This window comes from Mytilus trossulus, chromosome 14 (genome assembly GCF_036588685.1).
Source record: "Mytilus trossulus isolate FHL-02 chromosome 14, PNRI_Mtr1.1.1.hap1, whole genome shotgun sequence".
NCBI lineage: Eukaryota > Metazoa > Mollusca > Bivalvia > Mytilida > Mytilidae > Mytilus > Mytilus trossulus.
In genome coordinates this window covers 43,519,638-43,543,157 of record NC_086386.1, presented here as the reverse complement: position 1 = coordinate 43,543,157, position 23,520 = coordinate 43,519,638, and the positions used below count along the sequence as shown (strand labels likewise).

The window sequence follows — 23,520 nt, the reverse complement described above, 5'->3', positions numbered from 1 at the left end:
TCAACTCTTTTGGTTGTCCGAAGTTGTGCAATTCCAGACTATAAGTTAGAGAAGCCTTGCATCAACTCTATTGGTTGTTCGAAAGGTGTGCTATTCCAAACTATAAGTTAGAGAAGCCTTGTAGCAACTCTATTGGTTTTCCCAAGGTGTGCTTCTCCAGACTTTAAGTTAGAGAAGCCTTGTAGCAACTCTATTGGTTGTCCCAAGGTGTGCTACTCCAGACAATAAGTTAGAGAAGCCTTGCAGCAACTCTATTGGTTGTCCCAAGGTGTGCTACTCCAAACAATAAGTTAGAAAAGCATTGCAGCAACTCTATTGGTTGTCCGAAGTTGTGTTATTCTAAACTACAAGTTAGAGAAGCCTTGCAGCAACTCTATTGGTTGTCCTAAGGTGTGCTATTCCAGACTATAAGTTAGAGAAGCCTTGCATCAACTCTATTGGTTCTCTGAAGTTGTGCTATTCCAGACTATAAGTAAGAGAAGCCTTGCATCAACTCTATTGGTTGTTTGAAGTTGTGCTACTCCAGACTATAAGTAAGAGAAGCCTTGTATCAACTCTATTGGTTCTCTGAAGTTGTGCTATTTCAGACTATAAGTTAGAGAAGCCTTGCAGCAACTCTATTGGTTGTCCTAAGGTGTGCTATTCCAAACTATCAAAAAGAGAAGCCTTGCAGCAACTCTATTGGTTGTCCGAAGGTGTGCTATTACAAACTATAAGTTAGAGAAGCCTTGCGTCAACTCTATTGGTTGTCCCAAGGTGTGCTATTCCAAACTACAAGTTACAGAAGCCTTGCAGAAACTCTATTGGTTGTCCCAAGGTGAGCTATTCCAGACTACAAGTTAGAGAAGCCTTGCAGCAACTCTATTGGTTGTCCCAAGGTGTGCTATTCCAGACTACAAGTTAGAGAAGCCTTGCAGCAACTCTATTGGTTGTCCGAAGGTGTGCTATTACAAACTATAAGTTAGAGAAGCCTTGCGTCAACTCTATTGGTTGTCCCAAGGTGTGCTATATCAAACTACAAGTTACAGAAGCCTTGCAGAAACTCTATTGGTTGTCCCAAGGTGAGCTATTCCAGATTATAAGTAAGAGAAGCCTTGCATCAACTCTATTGGTTTTCTGAAGTTGTGCTATTCCAGACTATAAGTTAGAGAAGCCTTGCAGCAACTCTATTGGTTGTCCTAAGGTGTGCTATTCCAGACTATAGGTTAGAGAAGCCTTGCAGCAACTCTATTGGTTGTCTGAAGTTGTGCTATTCCAAACTACAAGTTAGAGAAGCCTTGCAGCAACTCTATTGGTTGTCCTAAGGTGTGCTATTCCAGACTATAAGTTAGAGAAGCCTTGCAGCAACTCTATTGGTTGTCCTTAGGTGTGCTATTCCAGACTATAAGTTAGAGAAGCCTTGCATCAACTCTATTGGTTCTCTGCAGTTGTGCTATTCCAGACTATAAGTAAGAGAAGCCTTGCATCAACTCTATTAGTTGTTTGAAGTTGTGCTACTCCAGACTATAAGTAAGAGAAGCCTTGCAGCAACTCTATTGGTTGTCCTAAGGTGTGCTATTCCAAACTATGAAATAGAGAAGCCTTGCATCAACTCTATTGGTTGTCTGAAGGTGTGCTATTCCAAACTATAAGTTAGAGAAGCCTTGCATCAACTCTATTGGTTGTCCGAAGTTGTGCTATTTCAGACTATAAGTTAGAGAAGGCTGCAGCAACTTTAATGGTTGTCAGAAGTTGTGCTATTCCAGACTATAATTTGGGAAGCCTTGCATCAACTCTTTTGGTTGTCCGAAGTTGTGCAATTCCAGACTATAAGTTAGAGAAGCCTTGCATCAACTCTATTGGTTGTTCGAAAGGTGTGCTATTCCAAACTATAAGTTAGAGAAGCCTTGTAGCAACTCTATTGGTTTTCCCAAGGTGTGCTTCTCCAGACTTTAAGTTAGAGAAGCCTTGTAGCAACTCTATTGGTTGTCCCAAGGTGTGCTACTCCAGACAATAAGTTAGAGAAGCCTTGCAGCAACTCTATTGGTTGTCCCAAGGTGTGCTACTCCAAACAATAAGTTAGAAAAGCATTGCAGCAACTCTATTGGTTGTCCGAAGTTGTGTTATTCTAAACTACAAGTTAGAGAAGCCTTGCAGCAACTCTATTGGTTGTCCTAAGGTGTGCTATTCCAGACTATAAGTTAGAGAAGCCTTGCATCAACTCTATTGGTTCTCTGAAGTTGTGCTATTCCAGACTATAAGTAAGAGAAGCCTTGCATCAACTCTATTGGTTGTTTGAAGTTGTGCTACTCCAGACTATAAGTAAGAGAAGCCTTGTATCAACTCTATTGGTTCTCTGAAGTTGTGCTATTTCAGACTATAAGTTAGAGAAGCCTTGCAGCAACTCTATTGGTTGTCCTAAGGTGTGCTATTCCAAACTATCAAAAAGAGAAGCCTTGCAGCAACTCTATTGGTTGTCCGAAGGTGTGCTATTACAAACTATAAGTTAGAGAAGCCTTGCGTCAACTCTATTGGTTGTCCCAAGGTGTGCTATTCCAAACTACAAGTTACAGAAGCCTTGCAGAAACTCTATTGGTTGTCCCAAGGTGAGCTATTCCAGACTACAAGTTAGAGAAGCCTTGCAGCAACTCTATTGGTTGTCCCAAGGTGTGCTATTCCAGACTACAAGTTAGAGAAGCCTTGCAGCAACTCTATTGGTTGTCCGAAGGTGTGCTATTACAAACTATAAGTTAGAGAAGCCTTGCGTCAACTCTATTGGTTGTCCCAAGGTGTGCTATTCCAAACTACAAGTTACAGAAGCCTTGCAGAAACTCTATTGGTTGTCCTAAGGTGTGCTATTCCAGACTATAAGTTAGAGAAGCCTTGCAGCAACTCTATTGGTTGTCCTTAGGTGTGCTATTCCAGACTATAAGTTAGAGAAGCCTTGCATCAACTCTATTGGTTCTCTGCAGTTGTGCTATTCCAGACTATAAGTAAGAGAAGCCTTGCATCAACTCTATTGGTTGTTTGAAGTTGTGCTACTCCAGACTATAAGTAAGAGAAGCCTTGCAGCAACTCTATTGGTTGTCCTAAGGTGTGCTATTCCAAACTATGAAATAGAGAAGCCTTGCATCAACTCTATTGGTTGTCTGAAGGTGTGCTATTCCAAACTATAAGTTAGAGAAGCCTTGCAGCAACTCTATTGGTTGTCCGAAGTTGTGCTATTTCAGACTATAAGTTAGAGAAGGCTGCAGCAACTTTAATGGTTGTCAGAAGTTGTGCTATTCCAGACTATAATTTGGGAAGCCTTGCATCAACTCTTTTGGTTGTTCGAAGTTGTGCAATTCCAGACTATAAGTTAGAGAAGCCTTGCATCAACTCTATTGGTTGTTCGAAAGGTGTGCTATTCCAAACTATAAGTTAGAGAAGCCTTGTAGCAACTCTATTGGTTTTCCCAAGGTGTGCTTCTCCAGACTTTAAGTTAGAGAAGCCTTGTAGCAACTCTATTGGTTGTCCCAAGGTGTGCTACTCCAGACAATAAGTTAGAGAAGCCTTGCAGCAACTCTATTGGTTGTCCCAAGGTGTGCTACTCCAAACAATAAGTTAGAAAAGCATTGCAGCAACTCTATTGGTTGTCCGAAGTTGTGCTATTCTAAACTACAAGTTAGAGAAGCCTTGCAGCAACTCTATTGGTTGTCCTAAGGTGTGCTATTCCAGACTATAAGTTAGAGAAGCCTTGCATCAACTCTATTGGTTCTCTGAAGTTGTGCTATTCCAGACTATAAGTAAGAGAAGCCTTGCATCAACTCTATTGGTTGTTTGAAGTTGTGCTACTCCAGACTATAAGTAAGAGAAGCCTTGTATCAACTCTATTGGTTCTCTGAAGTTGTGCTATTTCAGACTATAAGTTAGAGAAGCCTTGCAGCAACTCTATTGGTTGTCCTAAGGTGTGCTATTCCAAACTATCAAATAGAGAAGCCTTGCAGCAACTCTATTGGTTGTCCGAAGGTGTGCTATTACAAACTATAAGTTAGAGAAGCCTTGCGTCAACTCTATTGGTTGTCCCAAGGTGTGCTATTCCAAACTACAAGTTACAGAAGCCTTGCAGAAACTCTATTGGTTGTCCCAAGGTGAGCTATTCCAGACTACAAGTTAGAGAAGCCTTGCAGCAACTCTATTGGTTGTCCCAAGGTGTGCTATTCCAGACTACAAGTTAGAGAAGCCTTGCAGCAACTCTATTGGTTGTCCGAAGGTGTGCTATTACAAACTATAAGTTAGAGAAGCCTTGCGTCAACTCTATTGGTTGTCCCAAGGTGTGCTATTCCAAACTACAAGTTACAGAAGCCTTGCAGAAACTCTATTGGTTGTCCCAAGGTGAGCTATTCCAGATTATAAGTAAGAGAAGCCTTGCATCAACTCTATTGGTTTTCTGAAGTTGTGCTATTCCAGACTATAAGTTAGAGAAGCCTTGCAGCAACTCTATTGGTTGTCCTAAGGTGTGCTATTCCAGACTATAGGTTAGAGAAGCCTTGCAGCAACTCTATTGGTTGTCTGAAGTTGTGCTATTCCAAACTACAAGTTAGAGAAGCCTTGCAGCAACTCTATTGGTTGTCCTAAGGTGTGCTATTCCAGACTATAAGTTAGAGAAGCCTTGCAGCAACTCTATTGGTTGTCCTTAGGTGTGCTATTCCAGACTATAAGTTAGAGAAGCCTTGCATCAACTCTATTGGTTCTCTGCAGTTGTGCTATTCCAGACTATAAGTAAGAGAAGCCTTGCATCAACTCTATTGGTTGTTTGAAGTTGTGCTACTCCAGACTATAAGTAAGAGAAGCCTTGCAGCAACTCTATTGGTTGTCCTAAGGTGTGCTATTCCAAACTATGAAATAGAGAAGCCTTGCATCAACTCTATTGGTTGTCTGAAGGTGTGCTATTCCAAACTATAAGTTAGAGAAGCCTTGCAGCAACTCTATTGGTTGTCCCAAGGTGTGCTACTCCAGACTTTAAGTTAGAGAAGCCTTGCAGCAACTCTATTGGTTGTCCGAAGGTGTGCTATTCCAAACTATAAGTTAGAGAAGCCTTGCAGCAACTCTATTGGTTGTCTGAAGGTGTGCTATTCCAAACTAAAAGTTAGAGAAGCCTTGCAGCAACTCTATTGGTTGTCCCAATGTGTGCTATTCCAGACTACAAGTTATACAAGCCTTGCAGCAACTCTATTGGTTGTCCTAAGGTGTTCTACTCCAGACTATAAGTTAGAGAAGCCTTGCATCAACTCTATTGGTTGTCTGAAGGTGTGCTATTCCAGACTATAAGTTAGAGAGGCCTTGCATCAACTCTATTGGTTGTCTGAAGGTGTGCTATTCCAGACTATAAGTTAGAGAAGCCTTGTATCAACTCTATTGGTTGTCTGAAGGTGTGCTATTCCAGACTATAAGTTAGAGAGGCCTTGCATCAACTCTATTGGTTGTCTGAAGGTGTGCTATTCCAGACTATAAGTTAGAGAGGCCTTGCATCAACTCTATTGGTTGTCTGAAGGTGTGCTATTCCAGACTATAAGTTAGAGAGGCCTTGCATCAACTCTATTGGTTGTCTGAAGGTGTGCTATTCCAGAATATAAGTTAGAGAGGCCTTGCATCAACTCTATTGGTTGTCTGAAGGTGTGCTATTCCAGACTATAAGTTAGAGAAGCCTTGTATCAACTCTATTGGTTTTCTGTAGGTGTGCTATTCCAGACTATAAGTTAGAGAAGCCTTGCAGCAACTCTATTGGTTGTCTGAAGGTGTGCTATTCCAGACTATAAGTTAGAGAAGCCTTGCATCAACTCTATTGGTTGTCTGAAGGTGTGCTATTCCAGACTACAAGTTATAGAAGCCTTGCAGCAACTCTATTGGTTGTCCTAAGGTGTTCTACTCCAGACTATAAGTTAGAGAAGCCTTGCATCAACTCTATTGGTTGTCTGAAGGTGTGCTATTCCAGACTATAAGTTAGAGAGGCCTTGCATCAACTCTATTGGTTGTCTGAAGGTGTGCTATTCCAGACTATAAGTTAGAGAAGCCTTGCAGCAACTCTATTGGTTGTCTGAAGGTGTGCTATTCCAGACTATAAGTTAGAGAAGCCTTGCATCAACTCTATTGGTTGTCTGAAGGTGTGCTATTCCAGACTATAAGTTAGAGAGGCCTTGTATCAACTCTATTGGTTGTCTGAAGGTGTGCTATTCCAGACTATAAGTTAGAAAGGCCTTGCATCAACTCTATTGGTTGTCTGAAGATGTGCTATTCCAGACTATAAGTTAGAGAAGCCTTGCATCAACTCTATTGGTTGTCTGAAGGTGTGCTATTCCAGACTATAAGTTAGAGAAGCCTTGTATCAACTCTATTGGTTGTCTGAAGGTGTGGTATTCCAGACTATAAGTTAGAGAAGCCTTGTATCAACTCTATTGGTTGTTTGAAGGTGTGCTATTCCAGACTATAAGTTAGAGAAGCCTTGCATCAACTCTATTGGTTGTCTGAAGGTGTGCTATTCCAGACTATAAGTTAGAGAGGCCTTGCATCAACTCTATTGGTTGTCTGAAGGTGTGCTATTCCAGACTATAAGTTAGAGAGGCCTTGCATCAACTCTATTGGTTGTCTGAAGGTGTGCTATTCCAGACTATAAGTTAGAGAAGCCTTGTATCAACTCTATTGGTTGTCCGAAAGGTGTGCTATTCCAAACTATAAGTTAGAGAAGCCTTGCAGCAACTCTATTGGTTGTCCTATGGTGTGCTATTCCAGACTATAGGTAAGAGAAGCCTTGCATCAACTCTATTGGTTGTTCGAAGTTGTGCTATTTCAGACTATAAGTTAGAGAAGCCTTGCATCAACTCTATTGGTTCTCTGAAGTTGTGCTATTCCAGACTATAAGTTAGAGAAGCCTTGCAGCAACTCTATTGGTTGTCCTCAGGTGTGCTATTCCAGACTTTAGGTTAGAGAAGCCTTGCATCAACTCTATTGGTTGTCCGAAGTTGTGCTATTTCAGACTATAAGTTAGAGAAGGCTGCAGCAACTTTAATGGTTGTCAGAAGTTGTGCTATTCCAGACTATAATTTGGGAAGCCTTGCATCAACTCTTTTGGTTGTCCGAAGTTGTGCAATTCCAGACTATAAGTTAGAGAAGCCTTGCATCAACTCTATTGGTTGTTCGAAAGGTGTGCTATTCCAAACTATAAGTTAGAGAAGCCTTGTAGCAACTCTATTGGTTTTCCCAAGGTGTGCTTCTCCAGACTTTAAGTTAGAGAAGCCTTGTAGCAACTCTATTGGTTGTCCCAAGGTGTGCTACTCCAGACAATAAGTTAGAGAAGCCTTGCAGCAACTCTATTGGTTGTCCCAAGGTGTGCTACTCCAAACAATAAGTTAGAAAAGCATTGCAGCAACTCTATTGGTTGTCCGAAGTTGTGCTATTCTAAACTACAAGTTAGAGAAGCCTTGCAGCAACTCTATTGGTTGTCCTAAGGTGTGCTATTCCAGACTATAAGTTAGAGAAGCCTTGCATCAACTCTATTGGTTCTCTGAAGTTGTGCTATTCCAGACTATAAGTAAGAGAAGCCTTGCATCAACTATATTGGTTGTTTGAAGTTGTGCTACTCCAGACTATAAGTAAGAGAAGCCTTGCATCAACTCTATTGGTTCTCTGAAGTTGTGCTATTTCAGACTATAAGTTAGAGAAGCCTTGCAGCAACTCTATTGGTTGTCCTAAGGTGTGCTATTCCAAACTATCAAATAGAGAAGCCTTGCAGCAACTCTATTGGTTGTCTGAAGGTGTGCTATTCCAGACTATAAGTTAGAGAAGCCTTGCAGCAACTCTATTGGTTGTCCCAAGGTGTGCTATTCCAGACTACAAGTTAGAGAAGCCTTGCAGCAACTCTATTGGTTGTCCGAAGGTGTGCTATTACAAACTATAAGTTAGAGAAGCCTTGCGTCAACTCTATTGGTTGTCCCAAGGTGTGCTATTCCAAACTACAAGTTACAGAAGCCTTGCAGAAACTCTATTGGTTGTCCCAAGGTGAGCTATTCCAGATTATAAGTAAGAGAAGCCTTGCATCAACTCTATTGGTTTTCTGAAGTTGTGCTATTCCAGACTATAAGTTAGAGAAGCCTTGCAGCAACTCTATTGGTTGTCCTAAGGTGTGCTATTCCAGACTATAGGTTAGAGAAGCCTTGCAGCAACTCTATTGGTTGTCTGAAGTTGTGCTATTCCAAACTACAAGTTAGAGAAGCCTTGCAGCAACTCTATTGGTTGTCCTAAGGTGTGCTATTCCAAACTATCAAAAAGAGAAGCCTTGCAGCAACTCTATTGGTTGTCCGAAGGTGTGCTATTCCAGACTATAAGTTAGAGAAGCCTTGCATCAACTCTATTGGTTCTCTGCAGTTGTGCTATTCCAGACTATAAGTAAGAGAAGCCTTGCATCAACTCTATTGGTTGTTTGAAGTTGTGCTACTCCAGACTATAAGTAAGAGAAGCCTTGTATCAACTCTATTGGTTCTCTGAAGTTGTGCTATTTCAGACTATAAGTTAGAGAAGCCTTGCAGCAACTCTATTGGTTGTCCTAAGGTGTGCTATTCCAAACTATCAAATAGAGAAGCCTTGCAGCAACTCTATTGGTTGTCCGAAGGTGTGCTATTACAAACTATAAGTTAGAGAAGCCTTGCGTCAACTCTATTGGTTGTCCCAAGGTGTGCTATTCCAAACTACAAGTTACAGAAGCCTTGCAGAAACTCTATTGGTTGTCCCAAGGTGAGCTATTCCAGACTACAAGTTAGAGAAGCCTTGCAGCAACTCTATTGGTTGTCCCAAGGTGTGCTATTCCAGACTACAAGTTAGAGAAGCCTTGCAGCAACTCTATTGGTTGTCCGAAGGTGTGCTATTACAAACTATAAGTTAGAGAAGCCTTGCGTCAACTCTATTGGTTGTCCCAAGGTGTGCTATTCCAAACTACAAGTTACAGAAGCCTTGCAGAAACTCTATTGGTTGTCCCAAGGTGAGCTATTCCAGATTATAAGTAAGAGAAGCCTTGCATCAACTCTATTGGTTTTCTGAAGTTGTGCTATTCCAGACTATAAGTTAGAGAAGCCTTGCAGCAACTCTATTGGTTGTCCTAAGGTGTGCTATTCCAGACTATAGGTTAGAGAAGCCTTGCAGCAACTCTATTGGTTGTCTGAAGTTGTGCTATTCCAAACTACAAGTTAGAGAAGCCTTGCAGCAACTCTATTGGTTGTCCTAAGGTGTGCTATTCCAGACTATAAGTTAGAGAAGCCTTGCAGCAACTCTATTGGTTGTCCTTAGGTGTGCTATTCCAGACTATAAGTTAGAGAAGCCTTGCATCAACTCTATTGGTTCTCTGCAGTTGTGCTATTCCAGACTATAAGTAAGAGAAGCCTTGCATCAACTCTATTGGTTGTTTGAAGTTGTGCTACTCCAGACTATAAGTAAGAGAAGCCTTGCAGCAACTCTATTGGTTGTCCTAAGGTGTGCTATTCCAAACTATGAAATAGAGAAGCCTTGCATCAACTCTATTGGTTGTCTGAAGGTGTGCTATTCCAAACTATAAGTTAGAGAAGCCTTGCAGCAACTCTATTGGTTGTCCCAAGGTGTGCTACTCCAGACTTTAAGTTAGAGAAGCCTTGCAGCAACTCTATTGGTTGTCCGAAGGTGTGCTATTCCAAACTATAAGTTAGAGAAGCCTTGCAGCAACTCTATTGGTTGTCTGAAGGTGTGCTATTCCAAACTAAAAGTTAGAGAAGCCTTGCAGCAACTCTATTGGTTGTCCCAATGTGTGCTATTCCAGACTACAAGTTATACAAGCCTTGCAGCAACTCTATTGGTTGTCCTAAGGTGTTCTACTCCAGACTATAAGTTAGAGAAGCCTTGCATCAACTCTATTGGTTGTCTGAAGGTGTGCTATTCCAGACTATAAGTTAGAGAGGCCTTGCATCAACTCTATTGGTTGTCTGAAGGTGTGCTATTCCAGACTATAAGTTAGAGAAGCCTTGTATCAACTCTATTGGTTGTCTGAAGGTGTGCTATTCCAGACTATAAGTTAGAGAGGCCTTGCATCAACTCTATTGGTTGTCTGAAGGTGTGCTATTCCAGACTATAAGTTAGAGAGGCCTTGCATCAACTCTATTGGTTGTCTGAAGGTGTGCTATTCCAGACTATAAGTTAGAGAGGCCTTGCATCAACTCTATTGGTTGTCTGAAGGTGTGCTATTCCAGAATATAAGTTAGAGAGGCCTTGCATCAACTCTATTGGTTGTCTGAAGGTGTGCTATTCCAGACTATAAGTTAGAGAAGCCTTGTATCAACTCTATTGGTTTTCTGTAGGTGTGCTATTCCAGACTATAAGTTAGAGAAGCCTTGCAGCAACTCTATTGGTTGTCTGAAGGTGTGCTATTCCAGACTATAAGTTAGAGAAGCCTTGCATCAACTCTATTGGTTGTCTGAAGGTGTGCTATTCCAGACTACAAGTTATAGAAGCCTTGCAGCAACTCTATTGGTTGTCCTAAGGTGTTCTACTCCAGACTATAAGTTAGAGAAGCCTTGCATCAACTCTATTGGTTGTCTGAAGGTGTGCTATTCCAGACTATAAGTTAGAGAGGCCTTGCATCAACTCTATTGGTTGTCTGAAGGTGTGCTATTCCAGACTATAAGTTAGAGAAGCCTTGCAGCAACTCTATTGGTTGTCTGAAGGTGTGCTATTCCAGACTATAAGTTAGAGAAGCCTTGCATCAACTCTATTGGTTGTCTGAAGGTGTGCTATTCCAGACTATAAGTTAGAGAGGCCTTGTATCAACTCTATTGGTTGTCTGAAGGTGTGCTATTCCAGACTATAAGTTAGAAAGGCCTTGCATCAACTCTATTGGTTGTCTGAAGATGTGCTATTCCAGACTATAAGTTAGAGAAGCCTTGCATCAACTCTATTGGTTGTCTGAAGGTGTGCTATTCCAGACTATAAGTTAGAGAAGCCTTGTATCAACTCTATTGGTTGTCTGAAGGTGTGGTATTCCAGACTATAAGTTAGAGAAGCCTTGTATCAACTCTATTGGTTGTTTGAAGGTGTGCTATTCCAGACTATAAGTTAGAGAAGCCTTGCATCAACTCTATTGGTTGTCTGAAGGTGTGCTATTCCAGACTATAAGTTAGAGAGGCCTTGCATCAACTCTATTGGTTGTCTGAAGGTGTGCTATTCCAGACTATAAGTTAGAGAGGCCTTGCATCAACTCTATTGGTTGTCTGAAGGTGTGCTATTCCAGACTATAAGTTAGAGAAGCCTTGTATCAACTCTATTGGTTGTCCGAAAGGTGTGCTATTCCAAACTATAAGTTAGAGAAGCCTTGCAGCAACTCTATTGGTTGTCCTATGGTGTGCTATTCCAGACTATAGGTAAGAGAAGCCTTGCATCAACTCTATTGGTTGTTCGAAGTTGTGCTATTTCAGACTATAAGTTAGAGAAGCCTTGCATCAACTCTATTGGTTCTCTGAAGTTGTGCTATTCCAGACTATAAGTTAGAGAAGCCTTGCAGCAACTCTATTGGTTGTCCTCAGGTGTGCTATTCCAGACTTTAGGTTAGAGAAGCCTTGCATCAACTCTATTGGTTGTCCGAAGTTGTGCTATTTCAGACTATAAGTTAGAGAAGGCTGCAGCAACTTTAATGGTTGTCAGAAGTTGTGCTATTCCAGACTATAATTTGGGAAGCCTTGCATCAACTCTTTTGGTTGTCCGAAGTTGTGCAATTCCAGACTATAAGTTAGAGAAGCCTTGCATCAACTCTATTGGTTGTTCGAAAGGTGTGCTATTCCAAACTATAAGTTAGAGAAGCCTTGTAGCAACTCTATTGGTTTTCCCAAGGTGTGCTTCTCCAGACTTTAAGTTAGAGAAGCCTTGTAGCAACTCTATTGGTTGTCCCAAGGTGTGCTACTCCAGACAATAAGTTAGAGAAGCCTTGCAGCAACTCTATTGGTTGTCCCAAGGTGTGCTACTCCAAACAATAAGTTAGAAAAGCATTGCAGCAACTCTATTGGTTGTCCGAAGTTGTGCTATTCTAAACTACAAGTTAGAGAAGCCTTGCAGCAACTCTATTGGTTGTCCTAAGGTGTGCTATTCCAGACTATAAGTTAGAGAAGCCTTGCATCAACTCTATTGGTTCTCTGAAGTTGTGCTATTCCAGACTATAAGTAAGAGAAGCCTTGCATCAACTATATTGGTTGTTTGAAGTTGTGCTACTCCAGACTATAAGTAAGAGAAGCCTTGCATCAACTCTATTGGTTCTCTGAAGTTGTGCTATTTCAGACTATAAGTTAGAGAAGCCTTGCAGCAACTCTATTGGTTGTCCTAAGGTGTGCTATTCCAAACTATCAAATAGAGAAGCCTTGCAGCAACTCTATTGGTTGTCTGAAGGTGTGCTATTCCAGACTATAAGTTAGAGAAGCCTTGCAGCAACTCTATTGGTTGTCCCAAGGTGTGCTATTCCAGACTACAAGTTAGAGAAGCCTTGCAGCAACTCTATTGGTTGTCCGAAGGTGTGCTATTACAAACTATAAGTTAGAGAAGCCTTGCGTCAACTCTATTGGTTGTCCCAAGGTGTGCTATTCCAAACTACAAGTTACAGAAGCCTTGCAGAAACTCTATTGGTTGTCCCAAGGTGAGCTATTCCAGATTATAAGTAAGAGAAGCCTTGCATCAACTCTATTGGTTTTCTGAAGTTGTGCTATTCCAGACTATAAGTTAGAGAAGCCTTGCAGCAACTCTATTGGTTGTCCTAAGGTGTGCTATTCCAGACTATAGGTTAGAGAAGCCTTGCAGCAACTCTATTGGTTGTCTGAAGTTGTGCTATTCCAAACTACAAGTTAGAGAAGCCTTGCAGCAACTCTATTGGTTGTCCTAAGGTGTGCTATTCCAGACTATAAGTTAGAGAAGCCTTGCAGCAACTCTATTGGTTGTCCTTAGGTGTGCTATTCCAGACTATAAGTTAGAGAAGCCTTGCATCAACTCTATTGGTTCTCTGCAGTTGTGCTATTCCAGACTATAAGTAAGAGAAGCCTTGCATCAACTCTATTGGTTGTTTGAAGTTGTGCTACTCCAGACTATAAGTAAGAGAAGCCTTGTATCAACTCTATTGGTTCTCTGAAGTTGTGCTATTTCAGACTATAAGTTAGAGAAGCCTTGCAGCAACTCTATTGGTTGTCCTAAGGTGTGCTATTCCAAACTATCAAATAGAGAAGCCTTGCAGCAACTCTATTGGTTGTCCGAAGGTGTGCTATTACAAACTATAAGTTAGAGAAGCCTTGCGTCAACTCTATTGGTTGTCCCAAGGTGTGCTATTCCAAACTACAAGTTACAGAAGCCTTGCAGAAACTCTATTGGTTGTCCCAAGGTGAGCTATTCCAGACTACAAGTTAGAGAAGCCTTGCAGCAACTCTATTGGTTGTCCCAAGGTGTGCTATTCCAGACTACAAGTTAGAGAAGCCTTGCAGCAACTCTATTGGTTGTCCGAAGGTGTGCTATTACAAACTATAAGTTAGAGAAGCCTTGCGTCAACTCTATTGGTTGTCCCAAGGTGTGCTATTCCAAACTACAAGTTACAGAAGCCTTGCAGAAACTCTATTGGTTGTCCCAAGGTGAGCTATTCCAGATTATAAGTAAGAGAAGCCTTGCATCAACTCTATTGGTTTTCTGAAGTTGTGCTATTCCAGACTATAAGTTAGAGAAGCCTTGCAGCAACTCTATTGGTTGTCCTAAGGTGTGCTATTCCAGACTATAGGTTAGAGAAGCCTTGCAGCAACTCTATTGGTTGTCTGAAGTTGTGCTATTCCAAACTACAAGTTAGAGAAGCCTTGCAGCAACTCTATTGGTTGTCCTAAGGTGTGCTATTCCAGACTATAAGTTAGAGAAGCCTTGCAGCAACTCTATTGGTTGTCCTTAGGTGTGCTATTCCAGACTATAAGTTAGAGAAGCCTTGCATCAACTCTATTGGTTCTCTGCAGTTGTGCTATTCCAGACTATAAGTAAGAGAAGCCTTGCATCAACTCTATTGGTTGTTTGAAGTTGTGCTACTCCAGACTATAAGTAAGAGAAGCCTTGCAGCAACTCTATTGGTTGTCCTAAGGTGTGCTATTCCAAACTATGAAATAGAGAAGCCTTGCATCAACTCTATTGGTTGTCTGAAGGTGTGCTATTCCAAACTATAAGTTAGAGAAGCCTTGCAGCAACTCTATTGGTTGTCCCAAGGTGTGCTACTCCAGACTTTAAGTTAGAGAAGCCTTGCAGCAACTCTATTGGTTGTCCGAAGGTGTGCTATTCCAAACTATAAGTTAGAGAAGCCTTGCAGCAACTCTATTGGTTGTCTGAAGGTGTGCTATTCCAAACTATAAGTTAGAGAAGCCTTGCAGCAACTCTATTGGTTGTCCCAATGTGTGCTATTCCAGACTACAAGTTATACAAGCCTTGCAGCAACTCTATTGGTTGTCCTAAGGTGTTCTACTCCAGACTATAAGTTAGAGAAGCCTTGCATCAACTCTATTGGTTGTCTGAAGGTGTGCTATTCCAGACTATAAGTTAGAGAGGCCTTGCATCAACTCTATTGGTTGTCTGAAGGTGTGCTATTCCAGACTATAAGTTAGAGAAGCCTTGTATCAACTCTATTGGTTGTCTGAAGGTGTGCTATTCCAGACTATAAGTTAGAGAGGCCTTGCATCAACTCTATTGGTTGTCTGAAGGTGTGCTATTCCAGACTATAAGTTAGAGAGGCCTTGCATCAACTCTATTGGTTGTCTGAAGGTGTGCTATTCCAGACTATAAGTTAGAGAGGCCTTGCATCAACTCTATTGGTTGTCTGAAGGTGTGCTATTCCAGAATATAAGTTAGAGAGGCCTTGCATCAACTCTATTGGTTGTCTGAAGGTGTGCTATTCCAGACTATAAGTTAGAGAAGCCTTGTATCAACTCTATTGGTTTTCTGTAGGTGTGCTATTCCAGACTATAAGTTAGAGAAGCCTTGCAGCAACTCTATTGGTTGTCTGAAGGTGTGCTATTCCAGACTATAAGTTAGAGAAGCCTTGCATCAACTCTATTGGTTGTCTGAAGGTGTGCTATTCCAGACTACAAGTTATAGAAGCCTTGCAGCAACTCTATTGGTTGTCCTAAGGTGTTCTACTCCAGACTATAAGTTAGAGAAGCCTTGCATCAACTCTATTGGTTGTCTGAAGGTGTGCTATTCCAGACTATAAGTTAGAGAGGCCTTGCATCAACTCTATTGGTTGTCTGAAGGTGTGCTATTCCAGACTATAAGTTAGAGAAGCCTTGCAGCAACTCTATTGGTTGTCTGAAGGTGTGCTATTCCAGACTATAAGTTAGAGAAGCCTTGCATCAACTCTATTGGTTGTCTGAAGGTGTGCTATTCCAGACTATAAGTTAGAGAGGCCTTGTATCAACTCTATTGGTTGTCTGAAGGTGTGCTATTCCAGACTATAAGTTAGAAAGGCCTTGCATCAACTCTATTGGTTGTCTGAAGATGTGCTATTCCAGACTATAAGTTAGAGAAGCCTTGCATCAACTCTATTGGTTGTCTGAAGGTGTGCTATTCCAGACTATAAGTTAGAGAAGCCTTGTATCAACTCTATTGGTTGTCTGAAGGTGTGGTATTCCAGACTATAAGTTAGAGAAGCCTTGTATCAACTCTATTGGTTGTTTGAAGGTGTGCTATTCCAGACTATAAGTTAGAGAAGCCTTGCATCAACTCTATTGGTTGTCTGAAGGTGTGCTATTCCAGACTATAAGTTAGAGAGGCCTTGCATCAACTCTATTGGTTGTCTGAAGGTGTGCTATTCCAGACTATAAGTTAGAGAGGCCTTGCATCAACTCTATTGGTTGTCTGAAGGTGTGCTATTCCAGACTATAAGTTAGAGAAGCCTTGTATCAACTCTATTGGTTGTCCGAAAGGTGTGCTATTCCAAACTATAAGTTAGAGAAGCCTTGCAGCAACTCTATTGGTTGTCCTATGGTGTGCTATTCCAGACTATAGGTTAGAGAAGCCTTGCATCAACTCTATTGGTTGTTCGAAGTTGTGCTATTTCAGACTATAAGTTAGAGAAGCCTTGCATCAACTCTATTGGTTCTCTGAAGTTGTGCTATTCCAGACTATAAGTTAGAGAAGCCTTGCAGCAACTCTATTGGTTGTCCTCAGGTGTGCTATTCCAGACTTTAGGTTAGAGAAGCCTTGCATCAACTCTATTGGTTGTCCGAAGTTGTGCTATTTCAGACTATAAGTTAGAGAAGGCTGCAGCAACTTTAATGGTTGTCAGAAGTTGTGCTATTCCAGACTATAATTTGGGAAGCCTTGCATCAACTCTTTTGGTTGTCCGAAGTTGTGCAATTCCAGACTATAAGTTAGAGAAGCCTTGCATCAACTCTATTGGTTGTTCGAAAGGTGTGCTATTCCAAACTATAAGTTAGAGAAGCCTTGTAGCAACTCTATTGGTTTTCCCAAGGTGTGCTTCTCCAGACTTTAAGTTAGAGAAGCCTTGTAGCAACTCTATTGGTTGTCCCAAGGTGTGCTACTCCAGACAATAAGTTAGAGAAGCCTTGCAGCAACTCTATTGGTTGTCCCAAGGTGTGCTACTCCAAACAATAAGTTAGAAAAGCATTGCAGCAACTCTATTGGTTGTCCGAAGTTGTGCTATTCTAAACTACAAGTTAGAGAAGCCTTGCAGCAACTCTATTGGTTGTCCTAAGGTGTGCTATTCCAGACTATAAGTTAGAGAAGCCTTGCATCAACTCTATTGGTTCTCTGAAGTTGTGCTATTCCAGACTATAAGTAAGAGAAGCCTTGCATCAACTATATTGGTTGTTTGAAGTTGTGCTACTCCAGACTATAAGTAAGAGAAGCCTTGCATCAACTCTATTGGTTCTCTGAAGTTGTGCTATTTCAGACTATAAGTTAGAGAAGCCTTGCAGCAACTCTATTGGTTGTCCTAAGGTGTGCTATTCCAAACTATCAAATAGAGAAGCCTTGCAGCAACTCTATTGGTTGTCTGAAGGTGTGCTATTCCAGACTATAAGTTAGAGAAGCCTTGCAGCAACTCTATTGGTTGTCCCAATGTGTGCTATTCCAGACTACAAGTTAGAGAAGCCTTGCAGCAACTCTATTGGTTGTCCGAAGGTGTGCTATTACAAACTATAAGTTAGAGAAGCCTTGCGTCAACTCTATTGGTTGTCCCAAGGTGTGCTATTCCAAACTACAAGTTACAGAAGCCTTGCAGAAACTCTATTGGTTGTCCCAAGGTGAGCTATTCCAGATTATAAGTAAGAGAAGCCTTGCATCAACTCTATTGGTTTTCTGAAGTTGTGCTATTCCAGACTATAAGTTAGAGAAGCCTTGCAGCAACTCTATTGGTTGTCCTAAGGTGTGCTATTCCAGACTATAGGTTAGAGAAGCCTTGCAGCAACTCTATTGGTTGTCTGAAGTTGTGCTATTCCAAACTACAAGTTAGAGAAGCCTTGCAGCAACTCTATTGGTTGTCCTAAGGTGTGCTATTCCAGACTATAAGTTAGAGAAGCCTTGCAGCAACTCTATTGGTTGTCCTTAGGTGTGCTATTCCAGACTATAAGTTAGAGAAGCCTTGCATCAACTCTATTGGTTCTCTGCAGTTGTGCTATTCCAGACTATAAGTAAGAGAAGCCTTGCATCAACTCTATTGGTTGTTTGAAGTTGTGCTACTCCAGACTATAAGTAAGAGAAGCCTTGCAGCAACTCTATTGGTTGTCCTAAGGTGTGCTATTCCAAACTATGAAATAGAGAAGCCTTCCATCAACTCTATTGGTTGTCTGAAGGTGTGCTATTCCAAACTATAAGTTAGAGAAGCCTTGCAGCAACTCTATTGGTTGTCCCAAGGTGTGCTACTCCAGACTTTAAGTTAGAGAAGCCTTGCAGCAACTCTATTGGTTGTCCGAAGGTGTGCTATTCCAAACTATAAGTTAGAGAAGCCTTGCAGCAACTCTATTGGTTGTCTGAAGGTGTGCTATTCCAAACTATAAGTTAGAGAAGCCTTGCAGCAACTCTATTGGTTGTCCCAATGTGTGCTATTCCAGACTACAAGTTATAGAAGCCTTGCAGCAACTCTATTGGTTGTCCTAAGGTGTTCTACTCCAGACTATAAGTTAGAGAAGCCTTGCATCAACTCTATTGGTTGTCTGAAGGTGTGCTATTCCAGACTATAAGTTAGAGAGGCCTTGCATCAACTCTATTGGTTGTCTGAAGGTGTGCTATTCCAGACTATAAGTTAGAGAAGCCTTGTATCAACTCTATTGGTTGTCTGAAGGTGTGCTATTCCAGACTATAAGTTAGAGAGGCCTTGCATCAACTCTATTGGTTGTCTGAAGGTGTGCTATTCCAGACTATAAGTTAGAGAGGCCTTCAACAACTCTATTGGTTGTCTGAAGGTGTGCTATTCCAGACTATAAGTTAGAGAGGCCTTGCATCAACTCTATTGGTTGTCTGAAGGTGTGCTATTCCAGAATATAAGTTAGAGAGGCCTTGCATCAACTCTATTGGTTGTCTGAAGGTGTGCTATTCCAGACTATAAGTTAGAGAAGCCTTGTATCAACTCTATTGGTTTTCTGTAGGTGTGCTATTCCAGACTATAAGTTAGAGAAGCCTTGCAGCAACTCTATTGGTTGTCTGAAGGTGTGCTATTCCAGACTATAAGTTAGAGAAGCCTTGCATCAACTCTATTGGTTGTCTGAAGGTGTGCTATTCCAGACTACAAGTTATAGAAGCCTTGCAGCAACTCTATTGGTTGTCCTAAGGTGTTCTACTCCAGACTATAAGTTAGAGAAGCCTTGCATCAACTCTATTGGTTGTCTGAAGGTGTGCTATTCCAGACTATAAGTTAGAGAGGCCTTGCATCAACTCTATTGGTTGTCTGAAGGTGTGCTATTCCAGACTATAAGTTAGAGAAGCCTTGCCGCAACTCTATTGGTTGTCTGAAGGTGTGCTATTCCAGACTATAAGTTAGAGAAGCCTTGCATCAACTCTATTGGTTGTCTGAAGGTGTGCTATTCCAGACTATAAGTTAGAGAGGCCTTGTATCAACTCTATTGGTTGTCTGAAGGTGTGCTATTCCAGACTATAAGTTAGAAAGGCCTTGCATCAACTCTATTGGTTGTCTGAAGATGTGCTATTCCAGACTATAAGTTAGAGAAGCCTTGCATCAACTCTATTGGTTGTCTGAAGGTGTGCTATTCCAGACTATAAGTTAGAGAAGCCTTGTATCAACTCTATTGGTTGTCTGAAGGTGTGGTATTCCAGACTATAAGTTAGAGAAGCCTTGTATCAACTCTATTGGTTGTCTGAAGGTGTGCTATTCCAGACTATAAGTTAGAGAAGCCTTGCATCAACTCTATTGGTTGTCTGAAGGTGTGCTATTCCAGACTATAAGTTAGAGAGGCCTTGCATCAACTCTATTGGTTGTCTGAAGGTGTGCTATTCCAGACTATAAGTTAGAGAGGCCTTGCATCAACTCTATTGGTTGTCTGAAGGTGTGCTATTCCAGACTACAAGTTATAGAAGCCTTGCAGCAACTCTATTGGTTTTCTGTAGGTGTGCTATTCCAGACTATAAGTTAGAGAAGCCTTGCAGCAACTCTATTGGTTGTCTGAAGGTGTGCTATTCCAGACTATAAGTTAGAGAAGCCTTGCATCAACTCTATTGGTTGTCTGAAGGTGTGCTATTCCAGACTACAAGTTATAGAAGCCTTGCAGCAACTCTATTGGTTGTCCTAAGGTGTTCTACTCCAGACTATAAGTTAGAGAAGCCTTGCATCAACTCTATTGGTTGTCTGAAGGTGTGCTATTCCAGACTATAAGTTAGAGAGGCCTTGCATCAACTCTATTGGTTGTCTGAAGGTGTGCTATTCCAGACTATAAGTTAGAGAAGCCTTGCAGCAACTCTATTGGTTGTCTGAAGGTGTGCTATTCCAGACTATAAGTTAGAGAAGCCTTGCATCAACTCTATTGGTTGTCTGAAGGTGTGCTATTCCAGACTATAAGTTAGAGAGGCCTTGTATCAACTCTATTGGTTGTCTGAAGGTGTGCTATTCCAGACTATAAGTTAGAAAGGCCTTGCATCAACTCTATTGGTTGTCTGAAGATGTGCTATTCCAGACTATAAGTTAGAGAAGCCTTGCATCAACTCTATTGGTTGTCTGAAGGTGTGCTATTCCAGACTATAAGTTAGAGAAGCCTTGTATCAACTCTATTGGTTGTCTGAAGGTGTGGTATTCCAGACTATAAGTTAGAGAAGCCTTGTATCAACTCTATTGGTTGTCTGAAGGTGTGCTATTCCAGACTATAAGTTAGAGAAGCCTTGCATCAACTCTATTGGTTGTCTGAAGGTGTGCTATTCCAGACTATAAGTTAGAGAGGCCTTGCATCAACTCTATTGGTTGTCTGAAGGTGTGCTATTCCAGACTATAAGTTAGAGAGGCCTTGCATCAACTCTATTGGTTGTCTGAAGGTGTGCTATTCCAGACTATAAGTTAGAGAAGCCTTGTATCAACTCTATTGGTTGTCTGAAGGTGTGCTATTCCAGACTATAAGTTAGAGAGGCCTTGCATAAACTCTATTGGTTGTCTGAAGTTGTGCTATTCCAGACTATAAGTTAGAGAAGCCTTGCATCAACTCTATTTGTTGTCTGAAGTTGTGCTATCCCAGGTGAAGTTTCTGTTCCTATCAAATCTATCCTCGTTTTTCAATGGTATTTCAATTTTCTCGCCCAGCATTCTGGTCAACACATAATGCAGGATTTACTGTTTGTTTACATTGTTCATGTGTTCTTACCCTAAACACACATGAAATATTTGCCACTGGACATTAAGCAAACATCAACCAATCATATCTTACTTATTTAATCTGGTTCTAAAAAAACCCATGCTATCTTAAATGATGTTTCAATGAGATGTTCAAGAAATAAAGCATATATAGAAAATCCTGTCAGAATTGAATCTTTTTTTAGTATGAATTAACATATTATTACCATGATCTGTGTATCGGACTTTTGATACATGTTATTATTGGTCGAAAATTTCTCCTAAAGCCAAATGAGATGGCTTCAGAATAACACCTTCAGACAACCAATAGAGTTGATGCAAGGCTTCTAAACAGAAATAATAATTTAGTAATGACATAAAATATTATGATATTTACCAATGAGACTACATGTTTTTCCAATTTTTCTTGACCAACATATATAAATTGTTCATCTTCTGGTTTTAATCTCCATCTAGGTAACTCAATTAATCCACAGTAATCCTGTAAAATCTTCAGCAACAATGTCGACTGAAATTATAAATATATATGTATTAACATAGAAAATAGCTTTTAATTTAAAACAAGAATTTTGAGGACACTTACAACAGGTCATTCTAAGAGTCTGGAATTCAGTTATGCAAATTTGATTATCTCCCCTTTATAATGTTGCTTTGCAATTATATTTTTTTGGCTTACATTGTTCAAGCTCTGGCGGAGAGCTGTCTCATTGGCAATAATACCATGTGTCTTAGTGTTATCTGTATTCACATCCTCAGGTAGACTCATCAATATCTATCAAGCTGTTTAAAGGGGCATTAGCTACAAGATATAAAAAAATATATATAATGAAAGTGAAAAAGTGAAATAATAATTTGCTTATAGTATCCAGTTTGGTTCAAAGTTGTCAAAGTAAGCTAATAAACATTGCTGATGAATTTTCAAAATGATGATTTGGTGAACATTAATTTTATAGCTAATGCCTCTTTAATAGGAGTTGTGCTTACAAGAAACTTATTACCACATATTTCAATATTGAAGTAAGAAAGTTAATTAATTTTTCCTTTAACATGCAGTACTAGTACTGTTAGTTTTTTTTTAACTGTTTAATGCTTCATCAACACCAGTATACCTGTTTCAATAGTGATGCACTAAAAAGTAAAATTGAGAATGGAAATGGGGAATGTGTCAAAGAGACAACAATTTGAAAGGAGTAGGTCCAGTAAGAGGCCTTTTTGGCCCCAAAATATAGCAGTTTTAAAAAAATTGTTAAAATGTAAACTTTTAGTTATTTATTGGATAGTATAATGGTTCCACTACATAAATATGGGCTGTTTTTTACAATACAAGGCACATATATTGGGTACTAGCACCATTAAGTCGTGCTAAATAACTGAAATCTTCACAATTCCAGCATTTTAGTTAAATTTTAGACGGTTTCCGTGTGAAACGAAAGTGGCCGCATTCCTGTTCATCCAAAATATTGAAATTGAAGTTTTATTTGATAATAATACATAACATATATAAAGATCGAGGATGAACACGGATGCGGCCACTTTCATTTTTAACAAAAACCATCTGAAAAGTGACATTTTTTCGCATATTTGGTAGATTTTTCATTTTTGAGCTTGAATCGGATTGTTTTTAATGATGAAATAAGTTAAAATCTTTCACAAAAATTAATTGAATCAAATGAAATAGACACTTAAGTGTTTAAAAAGTGGTCAAAGTCTTTCGTCAGATGAAACTGAAATTTGAGGCCAAAATCGATCCTTACCGGACCTACTCCTTTGAAAGAGAGAAGACAACAGTCTAAGGCCACCTATGGGTCTTCAATGCACATACACAGGTGGTTAATTTTCTGTACCTAGTAATAAGACATGAATTCTGTAAAAAAAAAATCGGATATACTGTGGATTCATTATTATTCCTTGGTTACCAATTTTTCGTGGATTTCGTGGGTACAAGTGAACCTCAAAATTAAATGTTCAAGAAGAACAAAGGAGTAGGTCGGTTAAGGGCCGATTTTTGCCTCAAATTTCAGGTTCATCTAACGAAAGTTTTTGGACACTTTAAAACACTTAAGTGTCTGTTTCAATTAATTCGTTTAGTTTATGTGAAAGATTTTAACTGATTTAGTCATTAAAAACGCTCTGATTCAAGCTTAAATATGAAAAATTTGTAAGGGTTCCACGGAACCCAGTGTCTCGCCTACTTTTGCTGTAAATCGCGGTCTCAACAAAAATGACGAAAAAATCAATAAAAATGTTCCTCTTGATATCATCTTATGAGTGTAAGAAGCTTCTGTCTAAGTTTGGTAAAAATCTAGGATAGATTATAAATCTAATGAATGTTTTGAAAACTTTAACTGCAAACTGTATGAAATGTTAACTTAAAGAAAATCTAAGTCCATTTAAAAATAAAATACAGAAAAAATGAAGTTATCTTTTTACAAAATTTACTTCTGGATACTATTTTATGATCATAAATAAGCTTCTGTCCAAGTTTGGTACACACCCAAGATAGTTTAAGAAAGTTATTTAAATTTTAAAAACTTTAACCACAGAGTGAATGTAATGTTTTCCCGCAGAAAAACTAAGTCCATTTAAAAGCTAAAATACGGAAAAAATGGAGTTATATTTTTACAAAATTTACTTCTGGATACTATCTTATGATCATAAACAAGCTTCTGTCCAAGTTTGGTACAAACCCA

General features: G+C 40.1%; 1 protein-coding gene across 1 annotated transcript in view; it reads right to left on the bottom strand.

Annotated features, from left to right (window-relative positions):
- Nucleotides 1-23,520, bottom strand: part of LOC134697791 (uncharacterized) — an 82,036-nt gene that overhangs the window by 20,414 nt on the left and 38,102 nt on the right. The window contains exon 13 of the mRNA XM_063560077.1: nt 21,207-21,338. Within this exon, the coding sequence (XP_063416147.1) occupies nt 21,207-21,338 (132 nt within the window). The remainder of the gene's footprint in view (nt 1-21,206; nt 21,339-23,520) is intronic.